This window comes from Aedes aegypti, chromosome 1 (assembly GCF_002204515.2).
Source record: "Aedes aegypti strain LVP_AGWG chromosome 1, AaegL5.0 Primary Assembly, whole genome shotgun sequence".
Classification (NCBI taxonomy): Eukaryota; Metazoa; Arthropoda; class Insecta; order Diptera; family Culicidae; genus Aedes; species Aedes aegypti.
The window spans coordinates 305,836,876-305,862,630 of NC_035107.1; the positions used below are offsets into that span (position 1 = coordinate 305,836,876).

Here is a 25,755-nt window from a genome sequence, read left to right on the forward strand (position 1 = left end):
GTGGGCAGCGAGACGGATACCTGTTTCAGGGGAAATGCAACGCCGACGTCGACGTGGCTTCCCGAGAAACATAGAAGAAAGCCCCCGCCTGGCACAGAGATTTGATGAGGGTACCCGCGGGTGTGCAAAAATATATCGCAAACTGAAAGTTAAGGTCATCGTATTCCACTGGAAGAAGAGATTTAAGTACAACGATAGCTCGGCCAAGTCTAAGTACTAATTCGAGAAGCCTTCCATGTGGCTGGCTTGCAAGTTGTCGTTGGTCCGAATCTGGAGTTTGTAACCATACCGCTAGAGGTCAATATGGACAAGGACTGGCAGCAGATCGAGGAGGGTTTGCAGGAATCGCAAGCCACCGCACTACTTGACTGGGACAAGGACCTATAAGGGATCTAAACCCGCCCTCCCTCAGAAAGCAAAAAAAAAAAAAACACTCATAAGTTCACTGCGTCGTGCCTCCTCCCCCATTCACAAACGGACAAAATAATAGCAGGGGAAGACAAGGCATAGTTATCATACCGCATTATCACCGTAAATTTCCGTTAGTTGATCTTAAATTAAATAGTGGTTGGTTCAGAATAATCAATACTATTTACAAATGATACAATTTTGAAAGAAAAACATGTTTACTTCGTGAACAAATAAAATAAAAGCATTTGTTGGCCATAGAGGCTATAATTATCGTTCCTTGTAAAATAACTCTCGCAAAAAAAAAACTTCAAATAGGCCTTTTCATGTGATGCTTTTCATGTTCATTAGCCTGGGACACGGTTATATGAAAATTTTAGATTTTCGCTCCAGTCCACTCTTTGGATTGCATTTAGGTCCCATAAAAACTGTGCAAAATTTCAGCTCGATCGGTGAAACTAAATTTTAGCGTCAGCCCTTCAAAGTTTGTATGGGCTTTACTTTGGGAAAACTTACTTTTGCAAAGAAAAATCACCAGAGGTTGCCCATTGTCCTCTATAAAAATTCTTCCCTTGATAGATATTTTTACGATGAACAACATTATCGAAGACCGCAAAGCAATCCGACGCTTGTAAAAAAAGTTATGAAGCAAAGACTATTCGGAAATTTTGCACAATTTTGTTATTGTTTGAAAAAAATTGAAATCTTCGATAAAAGATCTTAAATATTATCTTGTTTTGTTGTTTTATTTATATGATGCGGTGGTGTAACCAGAAATTATTTCTAGGAACAGCAGCACAAGAAAAAAAAATTTTACCAGCATACACAAAAACCACTTTTTTAAACCCCCCTTTTCTTAAATACGTTCAAAACTGCAAAACCATTCATATTGTATATTGCAATACCAAATTATCTCAGATTTATAAAAATTGAAAAACAAGAACATCAAAAAACAAATTCCGGATAATTGAGTCTAAAATTCCGGATAATCGAATCCCGGATAATCGAGTCTCCGGATAATTGAGTCCGACCTGTATACCATTCATTTCCTCTAGAGTTTGTATCCTTTGACAGATACGCGTATTTTGACCTCAACTGTAAGGCCGTCTTCAGTGTCGTGTACTAGACTCGGCTTTAAAAAATATATAAAAAAGGGAAGTTCAAAAACGAATATTAGAAAAAACAAAAACCAAAATTTACCTACCTAGAAAATTACTCTGGGTAGGCTTACCCAACGAATATTTCGAAAAGGAGGACATTTTGCCTTACGACTTTGAAAAAGGAGGACCTTTGAATAATAAATACTGATAAAATATTTTTCAAGAATTTGTTGTTTTTTAAATTTTATTATTTGATTTACAATGCAGGTAATTAAACCACATTTAATTTTTAATTTTAAGGTATGAGTGAACAATAACTTTCATTTTTTAATATTACCAGATAACTTTCATTTGTTTAACCACTCCCAAGTAATTGCGACTCTTATCGATTTTATTAGTGTTTCTCAATTTTCTATCAATGAAATTATAAAACAGTAGTATGAAGGATCATAACATTTTTATTTTTCAAAATGTTCCCGACTTCCACAAATGAAACATTTCATCTAGTCATAATTTTTGTATGCCAGCAACTGTGAAACTTGCAATTCATTTGAAAATGGCATACAGAGCCCGTTCGATATTGGCACGGTTCGTTTTTGCCACGGTTCAATTTTGACAACACATTTTTATTCTACCGTTTTTTGTAAATGAATCTACAGACATATTATTATTTTAATTCGTATTTCATTACTCAATACAACTGTTATTTTGTTTTGCTATCACGGAAATGCATATACAAAAATGTTGATTATGAGTCATTCAACAATTCTTTTAATCTCAATGCTTCTGTGGGCCTTTTTGAGGTTTACAATGTTCAAAATAGGTAAAATCAATTAGTGGTCATTTCAACAATTATAGAAGTGTTAAATGTTCGATTATGGCTCGATTAAGCATCATTATTTTTTTGGGCTTTTGCTTAAATTGAACGGGCATGGTATTTATGAAATATAAAAAATCTGATCAATGTTCGTTCGATTTAATGTTCTTATTTAAGGTATATTAACATTAGAAAGAAGTATGAAATTCCAATATGTAATTTAAATTTGTTCAGAAAATAAAACCAATTGTTTGAATATGAGTATAGTATTATTTATGGACCATCATATGAAATCAAAAAAAAAAAAACATTTCAATTAAATCGAACCAAATAGCAATCAATTAAAAAATAAATGAGATCCTTAAAAGAATATGAGATAAAACTAACAACTAACAAAAGTTGATTACACATAATTTAATTTTGAACATATGCTTTCTATAAGATTTTTTTTTCAATGGAAGCCGTGAGAGACATCACTCTATTGAGTCATCGAGGAAGGCGTTTTAAAACCAGAAAAAAATACAACATGCATAGCAAACCAATCATGTTCAAATGTTGGCCCTCCACATGATTAAATAAAACTCATACATTTTTACAAAAAGGTTGAAATAGAAACAAGATTTTTAAACTCAATTGCGAGTATGATTGGTAATTAATAAATGTAAATTAATTTCACCAAATTTCATTCTCATCGATTCTTATATAAAGAATTCTTGAGCACAGTGTGGCAAAATCGCCAAATGTAAAAAAACACCTAAATTATGATAAACAATAATTATTATAATAATAATATGCAAAAAATAACCCAGGTTGGTTCATATACATTAAATATACATTAAAAAATAGTTAATCGCCCTAGAGTAGCATCAATTTTAACTCCTAGAGAAGGTACAGTTCAAGAATGAATGACATCTGTTCTGCCCATAACTGCATATTTGTAACATTCGACAAAAGTAGGCATTGAGTAAATGGGATACTAAGTTTGCATTTCGCTGCAGTATGGGAGGAAGCTAAAGTTTCAAAAAATCATTAAGAATTCAAAAGAGCTTATTTGAGGCTGAAATTTTGTACAACTCATATCGCATATTGGGTGAATAGTCAGAAAATTATTCTGATAGAAATTTCGTTGCTACTACATTATGAGACTCATGTATAATCTCAATGTGACAGTTATGCGGTTACAATTGCCAATGTAACAAAACAACTTGGTATTTTTTCCGAATTTTTTAGTACAATTTCACAGATTTCGGTAAGTTGATCGAAAGTATTTATCATTTGATGACTCTCCATGGTATTAACTCCAATTTGCCAGAAATGTCGAATGTGACTGTTTTGCAGTTATGGACAGTGTAGCTGTAACTAAAATAAGAATTTGATTATTTACGGGTAAAATGATTCGGTTATCAACATCTAATGAACGGAATCCATTTCAATCTAATTCATTTGTAGGAATTATATAAGAATCAAACTTAAAATTTAAAAAATAATGAGTATTCATAACTTTAGTAGCATTGATGTCCAATTACCTTTAAACCTTTAGTGGGTAGTTAATTTCATCTATTAAATATAATAGTCGTAAAATATTAAAATAATAGCGGGTAAAATTGTCCAAATGATTTCAATTGTTTGTCCATGTAATAAATATCGATTTGTAAATTTATTTATTATTATTGTTAATTTATTAAAAAATAATATGAATAATAATATAACCAATTATTACAGTAATAATTATTAAAATCAATAAATCATTAATAATTCATGGAAAAAATCAATTGTTCTATTAAATGTGAAGACCTAAATTTGCTCATGTTGCCATTTTCTAATAAAAGATAATAATCTTTATATATACAGCTTGAATTCATTGCACTAATCTGCCATATTAGAAATTAGAAAAAAGTAATGGTAATTTTGAATAAGTATGTTCTGCATGAGGAAGTGTGTGATATGGATATCATTCAATAGATGAAGATAATTGTATAGCGAAAGAAGGTGTTCGTTGATTAGTTATACTTTCTTAAATGATAAATAAGAAGAAAATAACAGCAAATAAAGAAATTGTTCTTCCTAATAAAGAAATAATATTTAAAGTTTTATAATTATCAGGGAAATCTGAATATCGTCGAGTTATTCTGGCTAATTCTAAGAAATGTTGAGGGAAAAAAGTTAAATTTACTCCAATGAATATTATACCAAATTGAGCATTTAATCATGAAGGGTTTATAACTGTTCCTGTTTATAAGAGGTATCAATGAATACCTTATAAATGAATATACCTTTATAAGAGGTATCAATGAAACACTTGAGTTTATAATTTACAATCAAATAAGTGATGGTCTGATCATCTTTGGTATCGGCAATGATTCATTTTTTTCAAATTGTACGTACTTTATGACCTAGCACAAATTTCGTACAACCAATGTCACTCAAATATAACGCTATTTATGCAAAACTGATTGGCAAGAACATAATGTGTGAAAATCAGATTTTCACTAGTCTCTAAATGGCAGTATGGTAAAGTCATGCCCATACTTTCTGGGGACACCCTATATGTTTCAAGAGTTCTTCTTCTTCTTCTTTCTGGCGTTACGTCCTCACTGGGACAGAGCCTGCTTCTCAGCTTAGTGTTCTTATGAGCACTTCCACAGTTATTAACTGAGACTCTCAGTCTGAGAGCTTACTATGCCATCGACCATTTTTGCATCTGTATATCGTGTGGCAGGCACGAAGATACTTTATGCCCTGGGAAGTCGAGAAAATTTCCAACCCGAAAAGATCCTCGACCGGTGGGATTCGAACCCATGACCCTCAGCTTGGTCTTGCTGAATAGCTGCGCGTTTACCGCTACGGCTATCTGGGCCCCGAGATCTGGGTCAAGAGTTATGATTATCTTTAAAATTACCTACAAGAACAGCTTTACTTGTGGTCACTATTTTAATTGGGTGTCACACGCATTGTAGGACCGATTTATACAATTTTCCTTTTGATACCATATGTTGTTAGTCACCACGTTTGACGGTACTACTAGGTATCTGATTTTGCAAGAAAATATGAACGAAAAATTAATAATTATTTTTGTACGTAATTCTGACCCTGACCCTTTCTCTTTGAAGTGTCAGCTTTACTATGTCACCCAGTGTCCATATTGCCCCAACAGTATAAGAAATTTTTATATAAGTTTTTCAATGTCTTAAAGTACCAGCAAAAAATCTACTATATTTTTAAATATAGCATAAATAATTGAAGATTCAATCAAGAGCTACATTATCGGTCAACTTGCAGTCATTTGCCTCTGAAACCTTATTTGGTGAGATGTGAATGTTATAATTTTCGAACCAAATAAAAACATGCTCAATTTTTCTATTTAAAATCAATGTTTTGAACATTTTTTCTGATTTTTTTGTGGATAATTTACTCCTCCGACAGGCAACTGAAATATTGTTTGCATTTAAAGTGTAAAAGTATTCGCTTGTGCAAAGATACAGGGGGTGTCCATTCTGCCCCGGGTGTCCATACTGCCCCCGGTACCCCTATCTGATTTTGCAAGAAAAAATGAACGAAAAATTAATAATTATTTTTGTACGTAATTCTGACCCTTCTCCGGTGCCTCGTTATTGATTTGCTTAACGGGCTCGTCCACCACACAAAGTATTTGAAAAATGATTACAGTTAGGGCTCCTACGACGCTATTACCCACTTTCCTACCACCACAATTTCTCAGCTGTTTTCAATTTTTTTTCGTTTGTGGCTAAGGCTTATGAATTTGTTTTTCGTTTGTGGCTAAGACATATGAAATTATTACCTATAGAATTTGACCTGGATCGTTTTTACGACATCTGAAATGGTGATGGGCGTAAAGAAGGTAACAACGTCTAATAAAAGACCTGATTGTGCGAGCAGATAGGTAGCCGGATCCTATTCTTGGCACTTTTGATTCACTTCGGCAGTGGGGTTTTTTGAGCTCATATGTGGCCACAATGTGCGTCACATTGAAGTGTTTCTCATGGCAAAGTTTCAGAGTATTCAGCCGAGAAAAACCCTCCATGCCAAAGTAAATCATGGAAGTACCCAACTAGCTCTGCACCCTACCTGAGCAGTTTGTTGTTTGGATTATGCAGCTGGGGCGGAAGAAGCTTGTTCTACCACCTGTTCTTCGATGGCATTCCAGTGTTATTCAGTCGCTAGCTCTCCTACTGGTGTGTCAGGGGAACCATACGCCAGAGCTTCGACTTCTTGGTCCGATTCTACAGCCATCGATTGGTTTCGGAGCTTCTTCCGCATTCGACTCTGCCTGCAAATCGAACTGCTCCGTCGCTGACGGCTCCTCCATCGGCTGACGGCGGTGCAAAGATGTGCCGTACAGTTCCTCATATGCGGGATGGAATGATCTTGAAACGCTTCCTGTGTGATACAATTTTTCCTTGTTCGTAATCGTAATCCTCCTGATATCACGGGATCCTGTTTAGATGCACTTCTCCGACGTGTATCAGATTCGATGAAAACAAAACAATAACAAATAAATCAATGACAGCCAGCTGATACAAAATTCACCAACCGTGGTGGGAAGAGAGAAGGGTCTGATGGGCATCATTCTAAAATAAATTGTGGGAGACTGTGGGGTCAAATGGCGTGCCGCAAGTTTTTCGTTGTTTTTCAATAGTTAGGAGCTTCAGAACACATGGGTTCCTTTGGAGAGTTTGTCCAAAATAATGAAAGAAAGCATATGAACCAATAAATTTTTTTCACGGAAATGGTCTATTCGTCTTCGGGGCGGCTCTCCAATGCGGTCGTCAGAGCTTCGTATGACGCCGGCAGGCTTCGCAGAATGAGCACAACCGTCAATGTGGCTCCCAATTCCAGCCCGGCGTTCGCCAATCGTTGGAACAAATCCTCCATCTCGTGCAAATGGCGTTCCATGTCGTCGCCGTCCGAGTAGGTAAGGTTGCAAATTCGCTTCAAGATGGACACTTTCGATGTGAGGGAGGTTTTCTGGTGATGGTTCCTGAGCGTCTCCCAGATTTGCTTGGCGGTGGCACACTTACGGATCAGTGACTGCTGCGTGATTTCGACGAACAACGAAATCGTCCCTTGCGTCTTGGCGTCTCCGTTTGTCCACGCCTCGGTGACTGGTTCTGGCGCGTCTGTGGTCACATACTTCCACAGTTCCTCCCGCATCAGCAGGCTTTTCAGCTGAAAACTCCAGCACTCGTAGTTGTCGCTGCCAAGTCTCTCCATGCTGAACTTCTCCATTTCGTCGGTGACCGGCAAATCCAATTGCGGCGCGTCGTCGAACAAAACTTGTGGTTTTCCGGTTCTCACTAACCGAAAAAAGAACTACTTTTTCTCAACTTCCGAATGGCCCATAACCTATTGGGATGGCCGTAGGTCGGATAGACTAATAAAAACACGTGTCTATGAACTACAACGGGAAAGTGAAAATTTATTTTCTAGAATCTTAACGCTAAGCGCAACATGCGCATAACCATAGCAACATGCTTCAATTCAAATATTCAAGGCATGCTGCGTTCAACGTCGTCATCTCCTACAAAGTATAAACGGAAATGCAACAAACGACAACTTCGATTAGAGTCGGATTACGACAAGCAACATCACCAGAAGCAGAAGCATAAATAAATTCCTTTCAGCAGAATGGACCCACCGAATACTCAACGAGATGCCATAAGGAAAAATTGATCAAACTGGCGAAATCTATCGCGGACAATTCAGCTGCCATGAGTTGGTTCAACATGCCACGGGTGACCGGATCGGCAATCAGTTGCAACTAACGCCAGTGCGATGAGCAAACAGGTACTCAAACGAAGAGACTGTTGGTGTGCAAATACCAAGGCCATCCCTTTGCCGATGAAAACATAAATAAACGAAATAAACTAAGCTACGAAACTAAAAATACGTTACAATTTTCATGTAAACTCTCTTGGTTAGGAACGAAAAACTGCTTTTGAAAATCTACAAATCAATGACGGATAATGCCCCCTTAAGGATTCTTAAGGAATTATTCCAGAATTCACGCAGAAAACTGAACTTTTGCTTAAGATATATACCAAAAAAGCTCATTCACAAATTTCATGGCGCTGGAGGGGGTGGTTGGGGTAACGATGTTACGGCTCATACTTTTTATTTAGAATATTTATACAAACATGCTACAAGGGGGTGGGGTTGGTTGATTGTAATAAATGCAATTTTTGGCGTTATGAAATTTATGAATGCCAAACATCGAAACCAAACATCAAATATTCAGGAGTACAAATATGGAGAACCAAACATCCGTTTTAGCTGAAAACTTAATCGATTGGTCACTAGCTGGTGGTGACCAATCGATTAAGTTTTCAGCTCAAACAGATGTTCGATTCTTTGTGATCTTGAAAATTTGAAGTTTGGCTTCGATTCATCTTCACCTGAAAGAATCATCTTCTAGAGCTTTGGAAATATCTATTAAGACAATTTTCAGAGTTCTTAAAAAATGTATTTTTGCATGAGGTTTAAAAATACATTGTATGGCACGTATGGTATCTCTGACCACTCGTAATTAATAGACGGCCCCTTTCTGTAGAAATTACGCGCAATTTTTCATAGTAATCTTTCTTGCGAATCTTTGTGAAATACCGTTAACTTAAAAGATTCATACATGAATTAAGAAACGAACTCGATAATTCTTCCAATTTGTTTCTAGTACTAATCCAAGCGTTAATTTAAATTTTTAGGAGCTTTTTACGGATTTGTTCAGTTTTTCTAAGAATATTCTAAATAAATTTTATAGATACCCAAGTAGATACCTCATAAATTTGTCTAGTAATTACCTAAAGTATTTGTTCTGCAACTCTCTCCTTGAAAGTCTTCTAAATAAATAATCGATATATCGAGAAATTTCTTTAAAATCCAAAAACTCGTAGAATGCATAAATCTAATCTGAAGGGCATCTGAAAAAAATATTTTATCTGATTTTAGTTAGAGGTGTTCTTAACGAGATAAAGGCAAATTTATGGATAAATTCCTGAATGCATGTTATTAATAGTTTCTTAATTAATTCCTCTTGGACGAACATTTTGGCAAAATTTATTCTATATACAGTATTGGACAAAACATTTTCAACTTTTTCGATTTTCCATACAAAGCTAAATCTCAGTTATTTATGGACCGATTCGAATGAAATTTTCACAGAACTTTTAACTTGGTTTAACTGGTTTAACTTGAATTTTGACATATATTTTTGAATGATTTTTACAATCACGAGTTTATAAGTAATAACGGTTTAACTAAAGTGCAATATTCGACGAAAAATTCAGAACTATTTATCTCAAAATCTGAAAGCCCTACACAAAAACTGTCTTCAGTAAAATTGTTCGTCTCGTTAAAATCTACAACTTTGTTGAAAATACCATGAAGCTATTCCTTCAATATGTTTAGTTATGTCATCGTCAAAAAAATCACTTTAGTCAAACAGTTACTGTTTTTGAACTTGTGATTGGATAAATCACTCAAAAATATATGTTAAAATTCAAGTAATGCCTGATGTTCTGCCTTAATTTCATTTGAATCGGTCCATAAACAACTGAGATATAGCTTACCAAAGTTGGTCACTTTGTATGGAAAATCGAAAAAGTTGCAAATGTTTTGTCCAATACTGTATTTATTTTATCTTCTTCTTCTTCTTGGCATTACGTCCTCACTGGGACAGAGCCTGTTCCTCAGCTTAGTGTTCTTATGAGCACTTCCACAGTTATTAACTGAGAGCTTTCTTTGCCAAAGTTGCCATTTTCTCATTCGTATATCGTGTGGCAGGTACATCCAATGAATAATCACAGACAAACAGACGTCACACTCTCACCGATGTCCATCGACAACCTCTTTAACGGCCGATTCAAATATATGGTTGGTGGCCAATCCTCCACCTGCAGCGCTCGCATCGTTTTTGTTCGTGTTTGACGTTTACACACTACCGCCATCTGTTGGTCCATCGGCCAAACACATCGATTTTAGCATTGGGCGTACATGTCATCGTGGCTATGATTTTGATTGCGATTTGTTCTAAGTGTTACGTCTGTTTGTCTGTGGAATAATGTTCCTTTTTTTTGTCCTTGAAGTTCCCGGTTATTGTGCTTTTCTGCTTTTTTTTTCGAGTTTTCCTAGTTCATGGGCTTCAATTCTCCAAAAAAAAACTCTTCAGATTACTGCCAGAACGCTTCACATATTCATATTCCTCGCAAAATATTTTGATTTTCTGATGGCCGTCATAGACGAGTTTGGGTTCTCTCGTCGCCAATGTGGAGTTTGTTGACTGTATTGCTTGACAACTTGGCAGATAATAATCTTCTACATAGCAAGGGTTACTGCGATTGTGATAAATCACCACAGATGCTATTTGATAATGCTTCAATGTTTACCAACACGGAGAAATTACTCGAAAAATGCAATGCAAAGCCCAGCAAATCGCTGCGCACGTGATGATCGATCTTTGTCATATTCTATTCAAGTGATGATAAACTCATATTGCGGAATAAAATTGTTGCAACAAGAATAGGAGGCGACAATTTTGTTGCTGGGTGACAATTGATTCACTCCCGCATAAACAAAAACTATATCAGTACAATTTCCCGAAAGGTCCACAACCATTTGCAACAATATCTGAATGATTTTGGTTACAATAAAAAATAACAATATATCCACCATACCCGAAGCGTTTTTAACAATTCGACATACGGTAAATAGGAAAATCACAATGTGGGGAATAGGCGGTTAAGTTATGTAACAATTTGAAAACGTCGATTTTCTCGAACAAAATTTCTCATCAACAGTTTTCCAAAAGGTAGATATACTGTCCATTTTTCGGCAAAATCAATGTAAGCCAAACCGTGTTGATACATTTGAACCATATGTTTTTAAGGGAAATAAATAACGTATGCATAATTATTGGATTACGGTGCTTTATTGTATTTTTACCCTATACTATTCTGTTATGTAATATAATGCAAGCACTAGGATAATTCCTGAGGCTTTTTTTTCGAGGAATTTGAGAAGAAATTCTTGAAGAATCAGATGAATAATCACGTAATTAGCCTCTTAGTTTTGCACTTTTTAAAGACTCGAATTAAAATAGAAAACCAGACCCGCTACCAGCTCTGCAATGATTCAATTAAAGTTAAATATCACCTCAAGGATATTCTTTCATTCTTTCTGAAACTCACGGAATATCGCCTTCCAATACATCCATGTATTGATCGATTCCCTTAAAAGAACGCATCCAGCAACCGGAAGCAGCGCTGCAATTACTCGCAATCTTCCACTTGTCGCCCTGGGCTGTAACCGGGAATGTCTTCTGGAAAAGTTTGGTAGAATTGTCCTGGTAGATGACCGTTCCCGAAACCTTGATGATGATGAACGTCAGCTGCGAGGACACACCGTCGCCAATGATCGGCTGAGCGACCAGGGTACACATGTTCATAATGTGTTCGAAGCATAACTGGAATTACTTCTGGATGTTGTCCTTCCCGTTGGCACCATTTCCGTTCCACACCAGCAAACCGTTGTCCATGTAGAGCCGGGTCATCTGATGCCGCTTCTGGGCTACTTTTTCGTTGTGCAGTTTGGTGAATTCCTCCTCCATCTGGCAAGCGGTATCGATTTTGGTGGGCAGATCCTACGGGGATTGAGTTTGAACCAAACATCCAACAGATTGGCGAAAGATATGTACTTACTGGGTCGATCGAAGTTGTCATTTTTTTCATGTGAATTGCTGTTTTGTAAACTTAATTTCAGTCTAACTCGACTTTTATAAATTAACTGCAAGCTTTGAACAGTTTTAATAGTAGAATAAGAAGTAAACAATACAGCATGACAGTTTGCCTTCGACGGCAATCCGACAGCGATTTTTTTCTACACTCAACGCAAGATTAAATGTCGCCTACAAATACCAATAAAATGTAACTATTTGTCGAACTGTTGAAATGTAGTTCAATATTGTCAAATACAAATGTGTGAGTGTGTTGCACAAATTTAAACAAAAACAATTTGCCCAATGGTGGCGGTATATTTCCACCATATCTTGCTTGAATCCATTCCCATATAATTTAACAATATCAGAGCAGTGTCATATATTGTTACTGATAGGTATGGGTTGATCTTACTGTTTGCAATGGTGAACAGCTTTGAAGTCCATATGGTTATACATAAAAGCAACTATTTCTGATACATTAACAGTAACCATTACAAGATGTTTATTATTCTTAAAGTAAAGGCCCAAACGCAATGATAGCGGAACGGCAACGGAATGCGGAACCGGTTCGCCAGCATGAACTATAATATGCTTGTCAACTCAGTATTGGTTCACTTTCATTCGTTGACAGCTCAGTCGAGAAATGTGATTCATGCTGGCGAACCGGTTCCGCATTCCGTTGCCGTTCCGCTATCATTGCGTTTGGGCCTTAAGACAAACTGTATTTTGCTATGCGGGCTATTTCGAGTTTTTGTTGAACTTTTCGATGAACACGCGCCACTGTGTGGCAACTGTAACTGACAGCACCAACATTTTGTTGGTACTGACAGCATATACACTGTTAATTTCTTGCTGCAAACTTGGCTGCAATTACAATTTTAAACTTTCAGTTCGAACGAATAAACGCTGGAAAATCTTTCTAAAATAATAACCTGCAACAATTTTTTTATTTCTATTAAAAATATTTGACGTTTATATCCGGTTTTAACGTAAAAATACACAAAATCTTGGCTTTAACAAGTGTCATCCCTCTTTCCCATATTTAGATTTACAATCCAAAATTCAGCTCTTCGCTTTAGCGTGCAATCCCGTCAAATGACATTTCCCAAACGAAAACCACGCGACACGCGAATGTAAACAGTGATACAGTTTGAAATCGTCGAAGCGAACTCGTTTAGATTTAGATCAATTTCCTACAGAAAAGCGCCTCAAAATGTTAACAAATCGAGTGTTTATGAAGAAAACCCGTAAAGGTAAGTTTCCTTTCAAATGGTTGACCACCCAGTAATCGGAATTGCTTGTTCCGCAGGCGGCATAATCAAGGTCGTTCGGGAGCACTATCTGCGGGATGACATCGCCTGCGGAATCGCCCGGTGTGGCCTCTGCCTCATGACCGATTCCCGCACCACTCTGGATCGGGTGCCGGAGTTCAGCAGCACCGCTTTCCCCGGGGCCCACTACCTGATGCTGGACACGAACGTCATCCTGTATCAGATCGATCTGCTGGAATCGGACGCCGTCCGGAACGTGATTGTGCTGAGTACGGTGCTGGACGAGGTCCGGCACCGGAGTCCGGCTATTTTTAAGAGGCTGAGGAAGATTTTGAGTGATCCAGGGAGGAAGTTTTTCACGTTCGTGAATGAGCATCATAAGGAGACGTATTTGGGGAAAGGGGTGGGGGAATCGGCGAATGACCGGAACGACCGGATGATCCGGAGGGCGGCCGTTTGGTATGGGAAGCATATCAAGGAGGAGGATTCGGGGAATAAGGTGCGGGTGGTGGTGCTGACGGATGACGCGGAGAATAGACGGAAAGCGAAGGAGGATGGATTGCTGGTTTCTTCGGTGGCGGATTACGTGACTTCGCTGAGTGGCCATCCCGAGCTGAGGGATAAGGTTTTCAGCAGCGAGAAGTGGCAGGACGAGTCGAAGATCATCTTCCCGGCGCACTTGACGACGACGCAGATCCACGAGGGCATCAAGAAGGGGGAACTGCTGCAGGGAGCGTTTTTTGCCTCGAGGGATAACTTTCTGGAGGGAAATGTCCGGGTGGAGAGCATTGAGGAGCCGGTGTTGATCCAGGGGAGGCTGAATCTGAACCGGGCGGTTGATGGAGACGTGGTGGCCATTAAGCTGCTGCCGAAGAGCGAATGGAAATGTCCCAGTGGAGTGGTCCTAGTCGATGAGCAGGCAGTGGACAACGAAGCAGTCGAAACTGCGGATCCAGAGTTTAAACAGGAAGACGGAGCAGATAGGGTTCCGACTGCAACCGTCGTGGGCATCATCAAAAGAAAGTGGCGTCAATATTGTGGGATATTGGCCGCCAATCCGATGGCGTCCTCAACTCGGCATCTCTTCATAGCTTCCGATAGGAACATCCCTCGGATCCGGATTGAGACTCGCCAATCAGCGCAGCTGATCACCCAGAAGATCGTCGTAGCCATCGATTACTGGCCGAGGCATTCCAAGTACCCAATAGGACACTTCGTTCGCGCCTTGGGTGGCATTGGAGAGAAGGACACGGAGAATGAGGTGATCCTTCTGGAACACGACGTCCCCCATGGAAGCTTCTCGGCGGAAATTCAGTCCCAGTTGCCCAAACTCCCGTGGACCGTCGATCCGGAGGAGTACAGGAAGCGTGTGGACCTGAGAGACATCACCATCTGCTCGGTAGACCCTCCGGGATGTACAGATATTGACGACGCACTCCACGCCCGAAGACTCGACAACGGAAACATCGAAGTCGGAGTCCACATCGCCGACGTGACGCACTTCATCAAACCCGGAACCCCGTTGGACAAGGAGGCTGGCCTCCGGGCCACCACGGTCTACCTCGTAGACAAACGTATCGACATGGTACCGGACGTGCTGAGCTCCAATCTCTGCTCGCTGCGCGGAGGCGAAGAACGTCTGGCCTTCTCCTGCATCTGGGAACTGGACGACGGCGCCAACATCATCAACACCAAGTTCCACAAGTCCGTCATCAAATCCAAAGCCGCCCTGACCTACCAGGAAGCCCAACTCATCATTGACGACCCCACGCAGACCAACCAGACCGCCCAATCCCTCCGTCTCCTCAACAAACTAGCCAAGATCCTCAAGAGGCGTCGTATCGACAACGGAGCCCTCGTCCTGGCTTCCCCAGAAATCCGCTTCAACATCGACAGCGAAACGCACGACCCGATCGACGTAGTCGCCAAGAAGCTCCTGGACACCAACTCCATGGTCGAGGAGTTCATGCTGCTCGCCAACGTCTCCGTCGCAGCCAAAATCCAGAGCGAATTCCCGGAGTGCGCCATGCTCCGTCGCCATCCCTGTCCCCCGGACGCCAACTTCGACCCCCTCAAAAAGGCCGCCTCCTACCAAGGCTTCCAGATCGACACCTCCTGCGGCAAAAACCTGGCCACCAGTCTGGACCTGGCCGTCAAACCAGACAACCCCTACTTCAACACCCTGCTGCGAATCCTGGCCACCCGTTGCATGATGCAGGCCGTCTACTTCATCAGCGGAACCATCCAGCAGCAGGAATACTTCCACTACGGCCTGGCCTCCCCAATCTACACCCACTTCACCTCCCCCATCCGACGTTACGCCGACGTAATCGTCCACCGTCTTCTGGCGGCCTGCATCGGCGCCGACGCCACCTATCCGGCCCTCCTGGACAAACAGGCCAGCTCCCAGCTGTGTAACAACCTGAACTACCGCAATCGGATGGCCCAATACGCGGGACGAGCCTCCGTCGCGCTCCACACCCACCTATTCTTCCGCGATCGTACCGAGGACGAGGAAGGCTACATCCTGTTCGTCAAGAAGAACGCCATCCAGGTGATCATCCCGAAGTATGGTCTCGAGGGAACCATCTACGTCGCAGGGAAGAACAACGAGAAGCTCAAGAAGGACGGACCCAGCTTCGTGTACAATGAGGAAACGCAGACGCAGTCCTGCGGGGATGTGGAGTTCCACGCTTTCGACCCGATTACGGTCCGATTGAGTCTGGATTCGACCAACGTGCAGCACCAGAGGTTGGTGTTCGAGCTTGTTACGCCGTTCATTGAAGGGTTCAGCGTGCCGCCGTTGGATGGTGGTGCAACGAATGGAGCGGCGGCTAAACGGAAGGGCGACGAAGCGGTGGAGAATGCCGAGAAGACGATTAAGAAGAGCAAGAAGGGTAAGATCTTCTGAGGCGTTTCAATAAACTTTGACTGATTTTTTTTTTATTTTTCAGAGGAGAGTAAGAAAAAGAAGAAATAGGGCACCTAGCGGTTCGATCTATCCCTTTATTACGGTTATATTAGGTTTACAAAATTACGGAAATAACTATATTTCATTGTCGTACGAATCTCGTGTTAGTTATTCGATGACATCCATTTGGCACTAAGCTTGCCTCGTCGGTCTTCGGAACTTACGGTACTAGATCTCTAGGCTCATGAATCCATCATTCAATCATCAACAACCATCAAAATTTGAAAACCAGTTATTTTTGTTCAAATTTCAATCAATCCTTACGAAAATCTATCATCGTATTTCAGATAGCAAGTGCAATGCAATGATAGATTTTCTTGAGCAATGCTTCAATTTTGAGCTAAAAAACTGGTTTTGCGAATTTGTAAAACGATTATGACTATTTTCCTCTTGAAGCTGTCTTAGTCTTTACTGCAACCTTGTAGCTTATCTTTCCCAAGTAAAAAGTCATTCCAATCTCTCTCTGCACAATGGTCGGGCTCCATATAAAGAAGCGGCTAAAACTACCAAAAAATTTTATTTTTGATCTAAGTATCATTTTTCGTTTTCTAAAATCGTTCTAAACACGTTTTGGGCAATGATTTATTTTTATTTGCGAATTTATGAATTTTGGTTTTTGTTTTTTATAATTTTTATTGTTGAACATCCCTATCCTTTTTCTTGAAGCCTCTTCTTGTTACTGATTTTTGGCAATAATAAAAAAAATCAAGTTTTTACCGAACTTTTGAATTTATTAAATTTTTTATTTGTTTTCTAGAATATTCTTTATTTTCCGTATAACTAACGGAAAAACAGGTTTGAAATTATTCTTATATTACCACCACCAGGCTCTTCTTCTGCGATAGATTGATTGTAGAAAAATATAAAAGATACGATTTTTTTTATTATACGTTAAACAAACGCCAGGCTTTTGTAGCTTATATAAAAATACAAATTTTCAAACATTTTTCAAAAATACAAAAAAGTTTCAAAAGTAATAGAAAACTTCCCTTGTAAGCTTGTTATGAGCTAAGCTTTAAACCAAAAATAAAAATATTTTTATTTCCGAGCTACCAAAAAATACACAAAATTCCAAAGTGTACCCCGTCTAAAGGCGGGGTTGGGTATTAGAAGGTTAATTGAATTTGAACTAAATTTTCAATTACGACAAATCGGGGGTTGTGTACAAGACACGACCGCTTGACGTTAACTACGCCATGTGATATGCTGCATTTTAATTTTAGTCAATTGTTATAATTGTAACCTTCCTTTAGTTATAATTTAGAATGTAATGGTTTGTGCATTAAAGAACAGCGATGAACTCTCCGTTCAGAGAAGTACCCCAGTCATCGATATCGTCATCGCCACCGTTAATGGATCATTAAGATAACCAAAACGGCCGCTATGGAAAGCATATACACTCAAAATAATCCAAACGTCATTGTTACGTGAAAACATACGTGATTTTTTTCCATCGCACTTTCCACGTAGCTCTTACGTTAATCATAGGTGGCCCAGAATGAACGCATGAACTTTTGAACTTCGTCCATTCCACCGTCGCTAAACGTAAGAGCTACGTGGATTTTCCGGTAGCCTTTACGAAGCGTTTCAATAGGACCTAGATGGTTTTGCATTAAATTTAACTGTAATAAAGACCAATCTTATTTCTAATAGGCTTTGGAAGAAAACTAATTCCCAATGTAAACAAACTTAAAAGATTGTGATATTTTTATTGTCAATGAGCATTTTGAATCATGTTTCCTCAATTTTGTGAGTATGTCTTGTCTTGTTGTAGCCTTCGCGTGCTATAATTGATAGAGGTTATAAATCACGTTTAAAATATGAAGTAATGCAGGGATTCTTCGGTATTCAAAGCATATTTACCTTGAAATCAATCTTACACAGTGTTTAAAGCAGCAGCAGCTTCTGAAGTTCTTCAAAAATCAAGCGGGCGCCATCTTAGAATTTGAGCTCAACACCGAATGTACCTACACTATGCAAATGTCAAAATGAACTCAGGCACCTACGTGAATTCCACGTAAGCGCGATAGGTAACCTCAGTAAACATTACCGAGTCACTATTTGGTGGTTATGAATGGTTTAGTGATCTTTATCTTAGTCAGGTGAAGTGGAGGTAAAATGAATTTGGAATGATCTACGTGATTTTTCACGTAGCAATGACGTTTGGATTTTTTTGAGTGATAGATAACGCCACCGTAGCCTATAGTGTGTTTGACAGAACAGCAATGCTGTCACAATGTTAAATCCCATATACAGTGGCGTCTTTGTTTTGATGCGGTGAGCACTTGCAAAAACTACCTTCAATGATCCATTTCAATTTGCCGTATTGTCAATTATTCATGAAAAGGGCCGATTCAAGTGGTAAATTCAAGTAACACCCAATTTTCAATTGTTTATCGTCAAAAATCTAAAAAATCAATAGTTCTCTCCATTTGAGTGAAACGTTGTATAAATTTCCAGCCGATTGGTGGGAAAATGTTGAAAATCTATCGATAAATGGCTAAGTTATTAGCATTCAAAATCTAACATAATTTCGTGACGGTCGCAACATTTTAGAGTTTCAATTGAGACTCAGTACCGTTTTGATTCATATTACGGACAGCTTTAAATTCCGGACACTCCTCTTTGTATGGGAAACATTTCACACGAAATGTTTCAATTTTTGCCGTTCAAAAGTTCGCACTTTCGAAGCTTGTTTCAATAAGCATTTTTCATAGATGTGTATGAAAATTTACAATGACCAACTGCCTTACACAGCAAAAAAAGTTGTTGAATATTACATCGAAACTGCTGCAACCAAGTCATTCCCTCGGTTGTGGAATATTACACAGCCCGACGTACTCGCGGTCTATTGGTGTAATGAAAGCGACCGATGTAATTTTTCCGATGTAATATATTCGACGTACAAAATACGATGTAATCGATGCGGTGTAATATAAAAACTATGCAATCCCAAATCCCCCGTGCGAAATAAAGCGATCCCAAATTCTGCTCAATGGTTGAATAAAATTGCTTTTTAATCTTTTTTCGCTTTTAAATAAAGTTTATGATGTTAAATTGGGTTTAACCCACAGACTAAGTTATTGAGTCTTAAAATTTTTTGGAATCGATTAAAGCAATTTAATCAACCATTGAAAGGAATTTGATGGTAGTGAGATAAGATATGTTTCAAAAAAAAAAATAATAATAAGTTTACATTATTATTTATTCTATTTTTATTGCTTTAAAAACGTTTAAATAATGTAGTATGTATAACGACTGGAGCGCATCAAGTGATAGTCCGAGAACCCGCAGTGGACAGAGATTAAATTCAGGTAGTGATTAGTTTCCTTCAGCCAACAGTGAAATGAATCGCAGAGCTCGTTCAAGTTTTTCGTACCGATCTAAAAAAATAACAAAATAATATATTAATGAATTATACATACATATATATAATTTAAGTACACTACAATAGATCAATATATAATAAACATTCGAGGTAGTTGTTTAAACGGAATGTTTTACGGAAATATGAGTTTTCAAGGTTTTTTCTTTGCTTTGGGGAACTCTTAGATGCAAAGATTCAACAAACCCGCTTCAGAAAACCCTCTGGCAAATTTAAAAAAAAAAATCCTGGTAATTTGGAAATTCTAGAATTTCCTCGTCTAGAAATACTTGAAAGTATTTCGCAAGGGATTTATCTTCTGGGAATTTGGTTGAAATCTGTGTCAGGTTAATTTTCTCTTGAAAAACACTTTGGGAATTCTACTACATTCCTCTTCCTTCTTCCCATGATATTCTAAATCTAAAAATAATTTTAATATTTTCAAAGAATCTCAAAAATTCCTACAAAACTTTAGTTTTTACCACAAATTTCTATCAACAATTTTAAACAATTTTTAAAACACGAAATAATCCAGAAATACTCAGTCTTCTCACATGGTTCGTAAAAGCTGTGAAATTTATTTTTAGTTTTCTACGACTGTTTTGTAAATCTGCATGTTCCATGAGTTTCTCATATATTTTTAGTGTACTGTTATCAAATTGAATTTATTTAAAAGAACAACATTTCTGTTATTCATCCAATGTTTTTTCTGGATTTAATTATTTAATTCGAACCTACAGTTACTTTTAGAGTTGTTCCATAAGATTACCAGTTTTATTTTGGTAAATCCAGCAAGAGCTTCTTCTAGAATTAATCTAAAATTTCTTCATGAAATTGTTCCACCTAGAATAAATTAAGTATTTAGGATTTATTTGTTAATTTCTTTTGAATTTTCTCCATAACAACAATAGAGGAGTTATTTTTTAAATCCTGTTAGGCGTTCCTTTTGAAATCCATCCATACGTTTTTTTCCTTTCCAGGTTGTTTAGCGATTAAAAACTCACAGGTTTCCGTAGCTTGATCGAAAGAGCAAATTTTACTAAGTATAGCACAATTTTATTGTTTTTCAATATCTTAATTATCACATTATAAATGATTATAGAATATAAACTAACTCATGACTATAAACGAGATCAGTCCAGAATCCTACAAAGTTCTTTAAGGATACAAAAACTATATGGGAATTTATAGATATTAGAAAAACGAATCCATTAGAATATTTTATTTATAAATCTATATCCTTGAACATGCAGAAATAATGTTTTACGATTTCTCCAATTATACAATTTACTTTGAGGAGAGGAGAGTGTAGTCTGAAAAATATCAAAAATAAAACCGCGTGGATTATGGACAACCCATAATCTGCCACGAATATTACAAAACACAGATACTGATGACTTACTGACCCAGGAATATATATACCCCTATGAATCAGCGAAATTAGAACTTTCCTCCAATTTCTCCTGTAATTACTTTAAAAGTTCCTTGCTAAATTTGTTCTAGAGATCTTGATGATTTTGCTTCAAGGAACTAATGAGACATGCTTTTTTCCATTATTCCGGAAGCATCATCAAGATTTGTTTTTGGAATGTTTCAAGAATAATCTTTAGGATTTCTTCTAAGAGTTCCTTATGAATAGTTTAAAAAGATTATTTTGATTTTGCTCAGAATTTGAGGATTTCTTCAGGGATTCCCCAGGATTTTTTACAAAGATTTTTTTTTTTAATTTCTCATTTTTTAATTTCTTTACAGGCTTCAGATTTTTCCTGGAGCTCGATGTGAAATTGCTTTCGAACTTGATCAAGATATTATATTTTCGAATTTGTCAGGGTTCCTTCTGGAATGCCTACAAGATGTTCTGGTGAATTGCTTCTGAAGCTATTAGATACTTCAATTCTTCTAACATCTTCTTCTTCTTTCTGGCATTACGTCCCCACTGGGACAGAGCCTGCTTCTCAGCTTAGTGTTCTTATGAGCACTTCCACAGTTATTAACTGAGAGCTTACTGTGCCAATGACAATTTTTGCATGCGTATATCGTGTGGCAGGTACGAAGATACTCTATGCCCTAGGAAGTCGAGAAAATTTCCTACCCGAAAAGATCCTCGACCGGTGGGATTCGAACCCACGACCCTCAGCTTGGTCTTGCTGAATAGCTGCGCGTTTACCGCTACGGCTATCTGGGCCCCTGATTATTTTTTTTTATAAGTTCTTAATTTAATTATAAATCTTTCAAGCTGTGTTGTGTAGTGGAATACCGGATAATAAATGAAAACCAAATTTAGTACTTGGTACTAAACTTGTATCTGTCAAAGGATACACATTCTAGTGAAATTAAATTGTATAATACTAAATTCAATTTTTAATTTCTTTCTTTATCTTTATTTGAGTAGCTTTTCGCCCTTGGAGAGTTCGCCAAAAGGTTTTCATTATTTATTATTTAATTCATCTCAAATTCCCAGGAATTCTTTCAGGAGTTCATCTTGGAATAATTTTTTTGGATTTTTTTTTTCACAATTCAATTCAGGATTTTTTTGAATACCTCCAGGAATCCATTTACTTTTTTTTTTTTAATTCAAGATACGAGGAATTGTTTGAAAAGGGCTTTCATACAATACCCTGCAAGTTTTTTTATTTCTTCCAGGAGCTTTACTTTTACTTTTTTTGTATGAAAATTTTCTTGAAGTCTAATTTTTAATACCTTATGAAATTGCTCAACTTTTTTGGAGAATACGAACTAAAACTACTCATTATCAAATATTTTCAGAAATCCCACACAACTGGTAGTGACTAAGCGTCTTAAAAGTTAAAACTAGAAAATATATTTATTTTGCATGCTTCCAAAAAACGAACACACTGGACCCACATAAAAGAAGCAGAAATTAAACAAAGATAAAACATTTTTTATAAATATTTCTCAAATAATCCAACCAGACATTTCTGTAAAGATATTTCCTAGAGCTTTTTTTTAATTCCTCTTGACATAACGATCTTCTCTTATTTCACCATCGGTCTACCACCATTGCCCCAAGATTTTTTCAGATATTACATCGAAAATTTCTTCAGGAGATCATTCAATGTTTTTATTTACACAGCTCCCAAGCAACTCCTTCAAGATTTTCGTTCAAGATACATTTGGGAATTAGGATCCTTCCTTAGAGCAGTGATGATGTCCCCAGCTGCCAAATAGCCATGCTGAAGGTAACTGGGTTGGATTCCCGGTTGGTCCAGGATCTATTCTTAATGGTAATTTTTTGACTTTCTAGGGTATCTTCGTATTTGTTATGAAACTGGAAAATAAAGCTCTCAATAATAAACTTTGGAAGTACTCTTAGTACCTGGGATCGAATCCCATCCCCGACATAGTCACTTATGACGTAAAAAGTTATAGTGACGACTAAGTAAAGCCGTTGGTCCCGAGATGAACTAGCCCAGGGCTAAAAATCTCGTTAATAAAGTCAAACCAAACCAACCATCAACGGGCCAAATATGAGAAGAATATTCGAACCCTCCGCGGGCCGCACAAAATGCGACCCGTGGGCCGTACGTTGGGCAGCCCTGGCTTAGACTGACTACACCTATCAATGGTTGCTATTCCGTGATTGACCGAAGTCAGTGAAGATGCACAAACAATCAACTAGAAGTTCGGCTGGGATTGGCCATAATCTTCTTCAGTGCGCATAATTCAGTGCCTCTATTTTTACAGGGTCAATAACGATGCCGGCCACGTCAATAATCCACGTCGGGATTGAGAGAAGCCATGTTGGTGTGTTACCTTTGCTATTTGGAGACCGTGTTTACCTCTGCATCTCCGCAAAGTTTACTGGGAGGGGCATTTATTAATGGGTTAGTTGGGTCACAGGATTCACTTTGATAAGTGATTAGACCATGTAATATACATACCAAAAAACATCTCTGAACAAACTATACCGTCAATATTAACGGCACCACGTTATTAAAAACTAAAAAAATAAATAAAACCACTATGGCAAAGGAACATCTTACAATCCTAATCCTTACAACTGCTCCTCATAATCCTCGTTGAACACATTGGACGAATTCCTCTGCTGCTCCTCAATCTCCTTCTGCTTCCGACTGATCTGTTCCAGCCGATTCTGCTGCGACCTAATCCTGTCCTGTTTGACCTGTTTCTCCAGCAGCTTCTTATAGGCCTGCACCCGCTTGTCTCGTTTTTTCACGAACACCAGCGAACGAATGTCTTCGTTTCATACTTTTCTGGCCTTCTGCTGGACCTTTTTGTTCTTCTCGTAGAAAAGTCGAACTTTCCGTCTCGTAGTCGTTCTTTGAATTGCCGAACTTCGAAATATCCTCAAAATTCTGCTTGTTCTCCCACGAACTCAATCTCCTCCGAGGCTATCGTATGGAACACTTCTCCATACACGGCGTAGAATCCTCCCTAATCATCCCGAAACCCTTGTAGCAGGAAGTCGTTGAATACTAGAACATATCCAACGAATTGTTCTCATAATTTGTATGTCCTCCGCGCAGAATCTGCTCCCGTTCCCCAGGCCCGTTCCTAAATATCGGACAGCACATAGTACGTCGCGTCGCCTGGACCAGCAAAAACTGCAGATCCGCTTCCTCCAGATTGTCTAGGTTCTTGTCCGGGTGCCATCGTAGGGCCAACTTGCGGTACGCTTTCTTAATTTCAACGTCGTTGGCGCTTTGCTCCACGCCCAGCACTTGGCACTTCATTGCTTCTGCGATCGGTTAGCAACTTTCAAGAAATGGTCCCACGAAACACGCGAAAGTTGCGGGAGAGAATTTTATTCCGCGAGATGCACTTTCGACAAGAAATGGTCCAGGATTCTCACATATCTTACCTCATTGAAATAAAAAACAACGCCGTCAATGATTTTCCTGCAAAGAATAATTAAATTAATCGAGATAGTTTAATTAGAATACAAAAAACTTACCAAAAAACAGCTTCCATCGTTTGCGGCAAACTGAAAATGGCCGTTCGCAAGGCCGAACACAACAAAATCAGAGCAGTGTTGCAAGATTTAATATCGCATTTCAAAAGCATGTGATGTCACATCGATTTCGTGTGATTCTACCCAATGTAGTGGCAATCACTTGGTTGCAGCTGTTTGCGTGTAATATTCACATATTGTTATGGTAAATATTACACATATCCAACGTAATGAAAAAACTGAATTATATTTTTATGTAATTTCAGAAGGATGTAATATAACATCGAATTGGTGTGATTGTGTATCTGAAAAACCCGATTACATCGGATTTTTTTTACATCAAAGGTATTACATCGAGCAATATTACATTATTTTTTGCTGTGTAGACGTCTGTTTAGTGGTTTGGCGATTTAAATCGATTATTTGACTTCGCTATTTATGATTTCCTTGTGCTAAGTCCACACCTACCTACCTTGATACCTTGATGGCTACAGCGTAGCATCACGCCATAGGGCTCTGCACAAAAATCATTGCCTCTCTTTCACTCTTTCACGACATTTGTAAACAACAAGGCCAGTAAACGTCAAAATCCCATACACAATCAAAACAGTGCAGAGCCCCATTGCCGGGCGTATAGAGCACTGCATATGACGAGCCTAACCTCACTTATTTGACAGCTGCTGGTCCTGTTGTTTACGTTTCGGACTTAGTCGTTTTTTCCATCATTTTTTCATCTTCACATTTCTATCACCAGCATGCTGATGGTGACGATTTTCCACGGTAGGAAGATAGAATAATACGATCCGTGGGTATCTGCAGTGGATTTGACCTCTCCTCGCAGCAAACTTTCACGAAATTAAGAATGATTCGAAAAAAGTACTAAGTCCAAACTCTAAACAACAGGACCAGTACCTGTCAAAATTGATGCGTGACGTCACAGTGCAGTGGAGTATTGTAGAGCTCCATCTTCGTCGGTCTTGGGCGAAAATTCTCCAGTTGCCCCGAACGTTTAGGGTCGCCAGGTCCTTTTCCACTGCGTACAGCCAGCGTATTCGTGGTCTTCTCCGAAGCCGCCGACCTCTACCTGGTTCCCTGCTGAATATTATTTTCGCAATTCTTTCTTCCGACATTCGCACTAAGTGACCAGCCCACTGAAGTCTGCCG

At 38.5% G+C, this 25,755-nt stretch overlaps 1 protein-coding gene, 1 long non-coding RNA gene and 1 pseudogene across 2 annotated transcripts; 1 reads left to right on the plus strand and 2 right to left on the minus strand.

Moving 5' to 3' along the window:
- Nucleotides 1-11,470: 11,470 nt before the first annotated feature.
- On the minus strand, nucleotides 11,471-12,056 carry LOC110674345 (annotated as a pseudogene).
- A 1,099-nt stretch (nucleotides 12,057-13,155) lies between these two features.
- LOC5575234 (exosome complex exonuclease RRP44) lies at nucleotides 13,156-16,387 on the plus strand. Its single transcript, XM_001655590.2, has 3 exons — nucleotides 13,156-13,305; nucleotides 13,362-16,220; nucleotides 16,278-16,387. Exons 1-3 carry the CDS (start codon nucleotides 13,266-13,268, stop codon nucleotides 16,301-16,303), a joined length of 2,925 nt encoding a protein of 974 aa, XP_001655640.2. The 5' UTR covers nucleotides 13,156-13,265; the 3' UTR covers nucleotides 16,304-16,387.
- Nucleotides 16,388-23,521: 7,134 nt separating this feature from the next.
- Nucleotides 23,522-24,771, minus strand: LOC110674697. Its single transcript, XR_002499105.1, has 2 exons — nucleotides 24,595-24,771; nucleotides 23,522-24,538 (listed from the first exon to the last, which is right to left on the minus strand). It is a non-coding gene; the product is annotated as an uncharacterized LOC110674697 (long non-coding RNA).
- Between the last annotated feature and the right edge of the window lie 984 nt (nucleotides 24,772-25,755).

What these genes read in the sequence shown, in the direction of transcription:
- LOC5575234 (XM_001655590.2), top strand. Translation starts at nt 13,266, where the DNA reads ATGTTAACAAATCGAGTGTTTATGAAGAAAACCCGTAAAG. An exon ending in TATGAAGAAAACCCGTAAAG is followed by an intron (nt 13,306 to 13,361) that starts GTAAGTTTCCTT and finishes CTTGTTCCGCAG; the next exon opens with GCGGCATAATCAAGGTCGTT. An exon ending in GATTAAGAAGAGCAAGAAGG is followed by an intron (nt 16,221 to 16,277) that starts GTAAGATCTTCT and finishes TTTATTTTTCAG; the next exon opens with AGGAGAGTAAGAAAAAGAAG.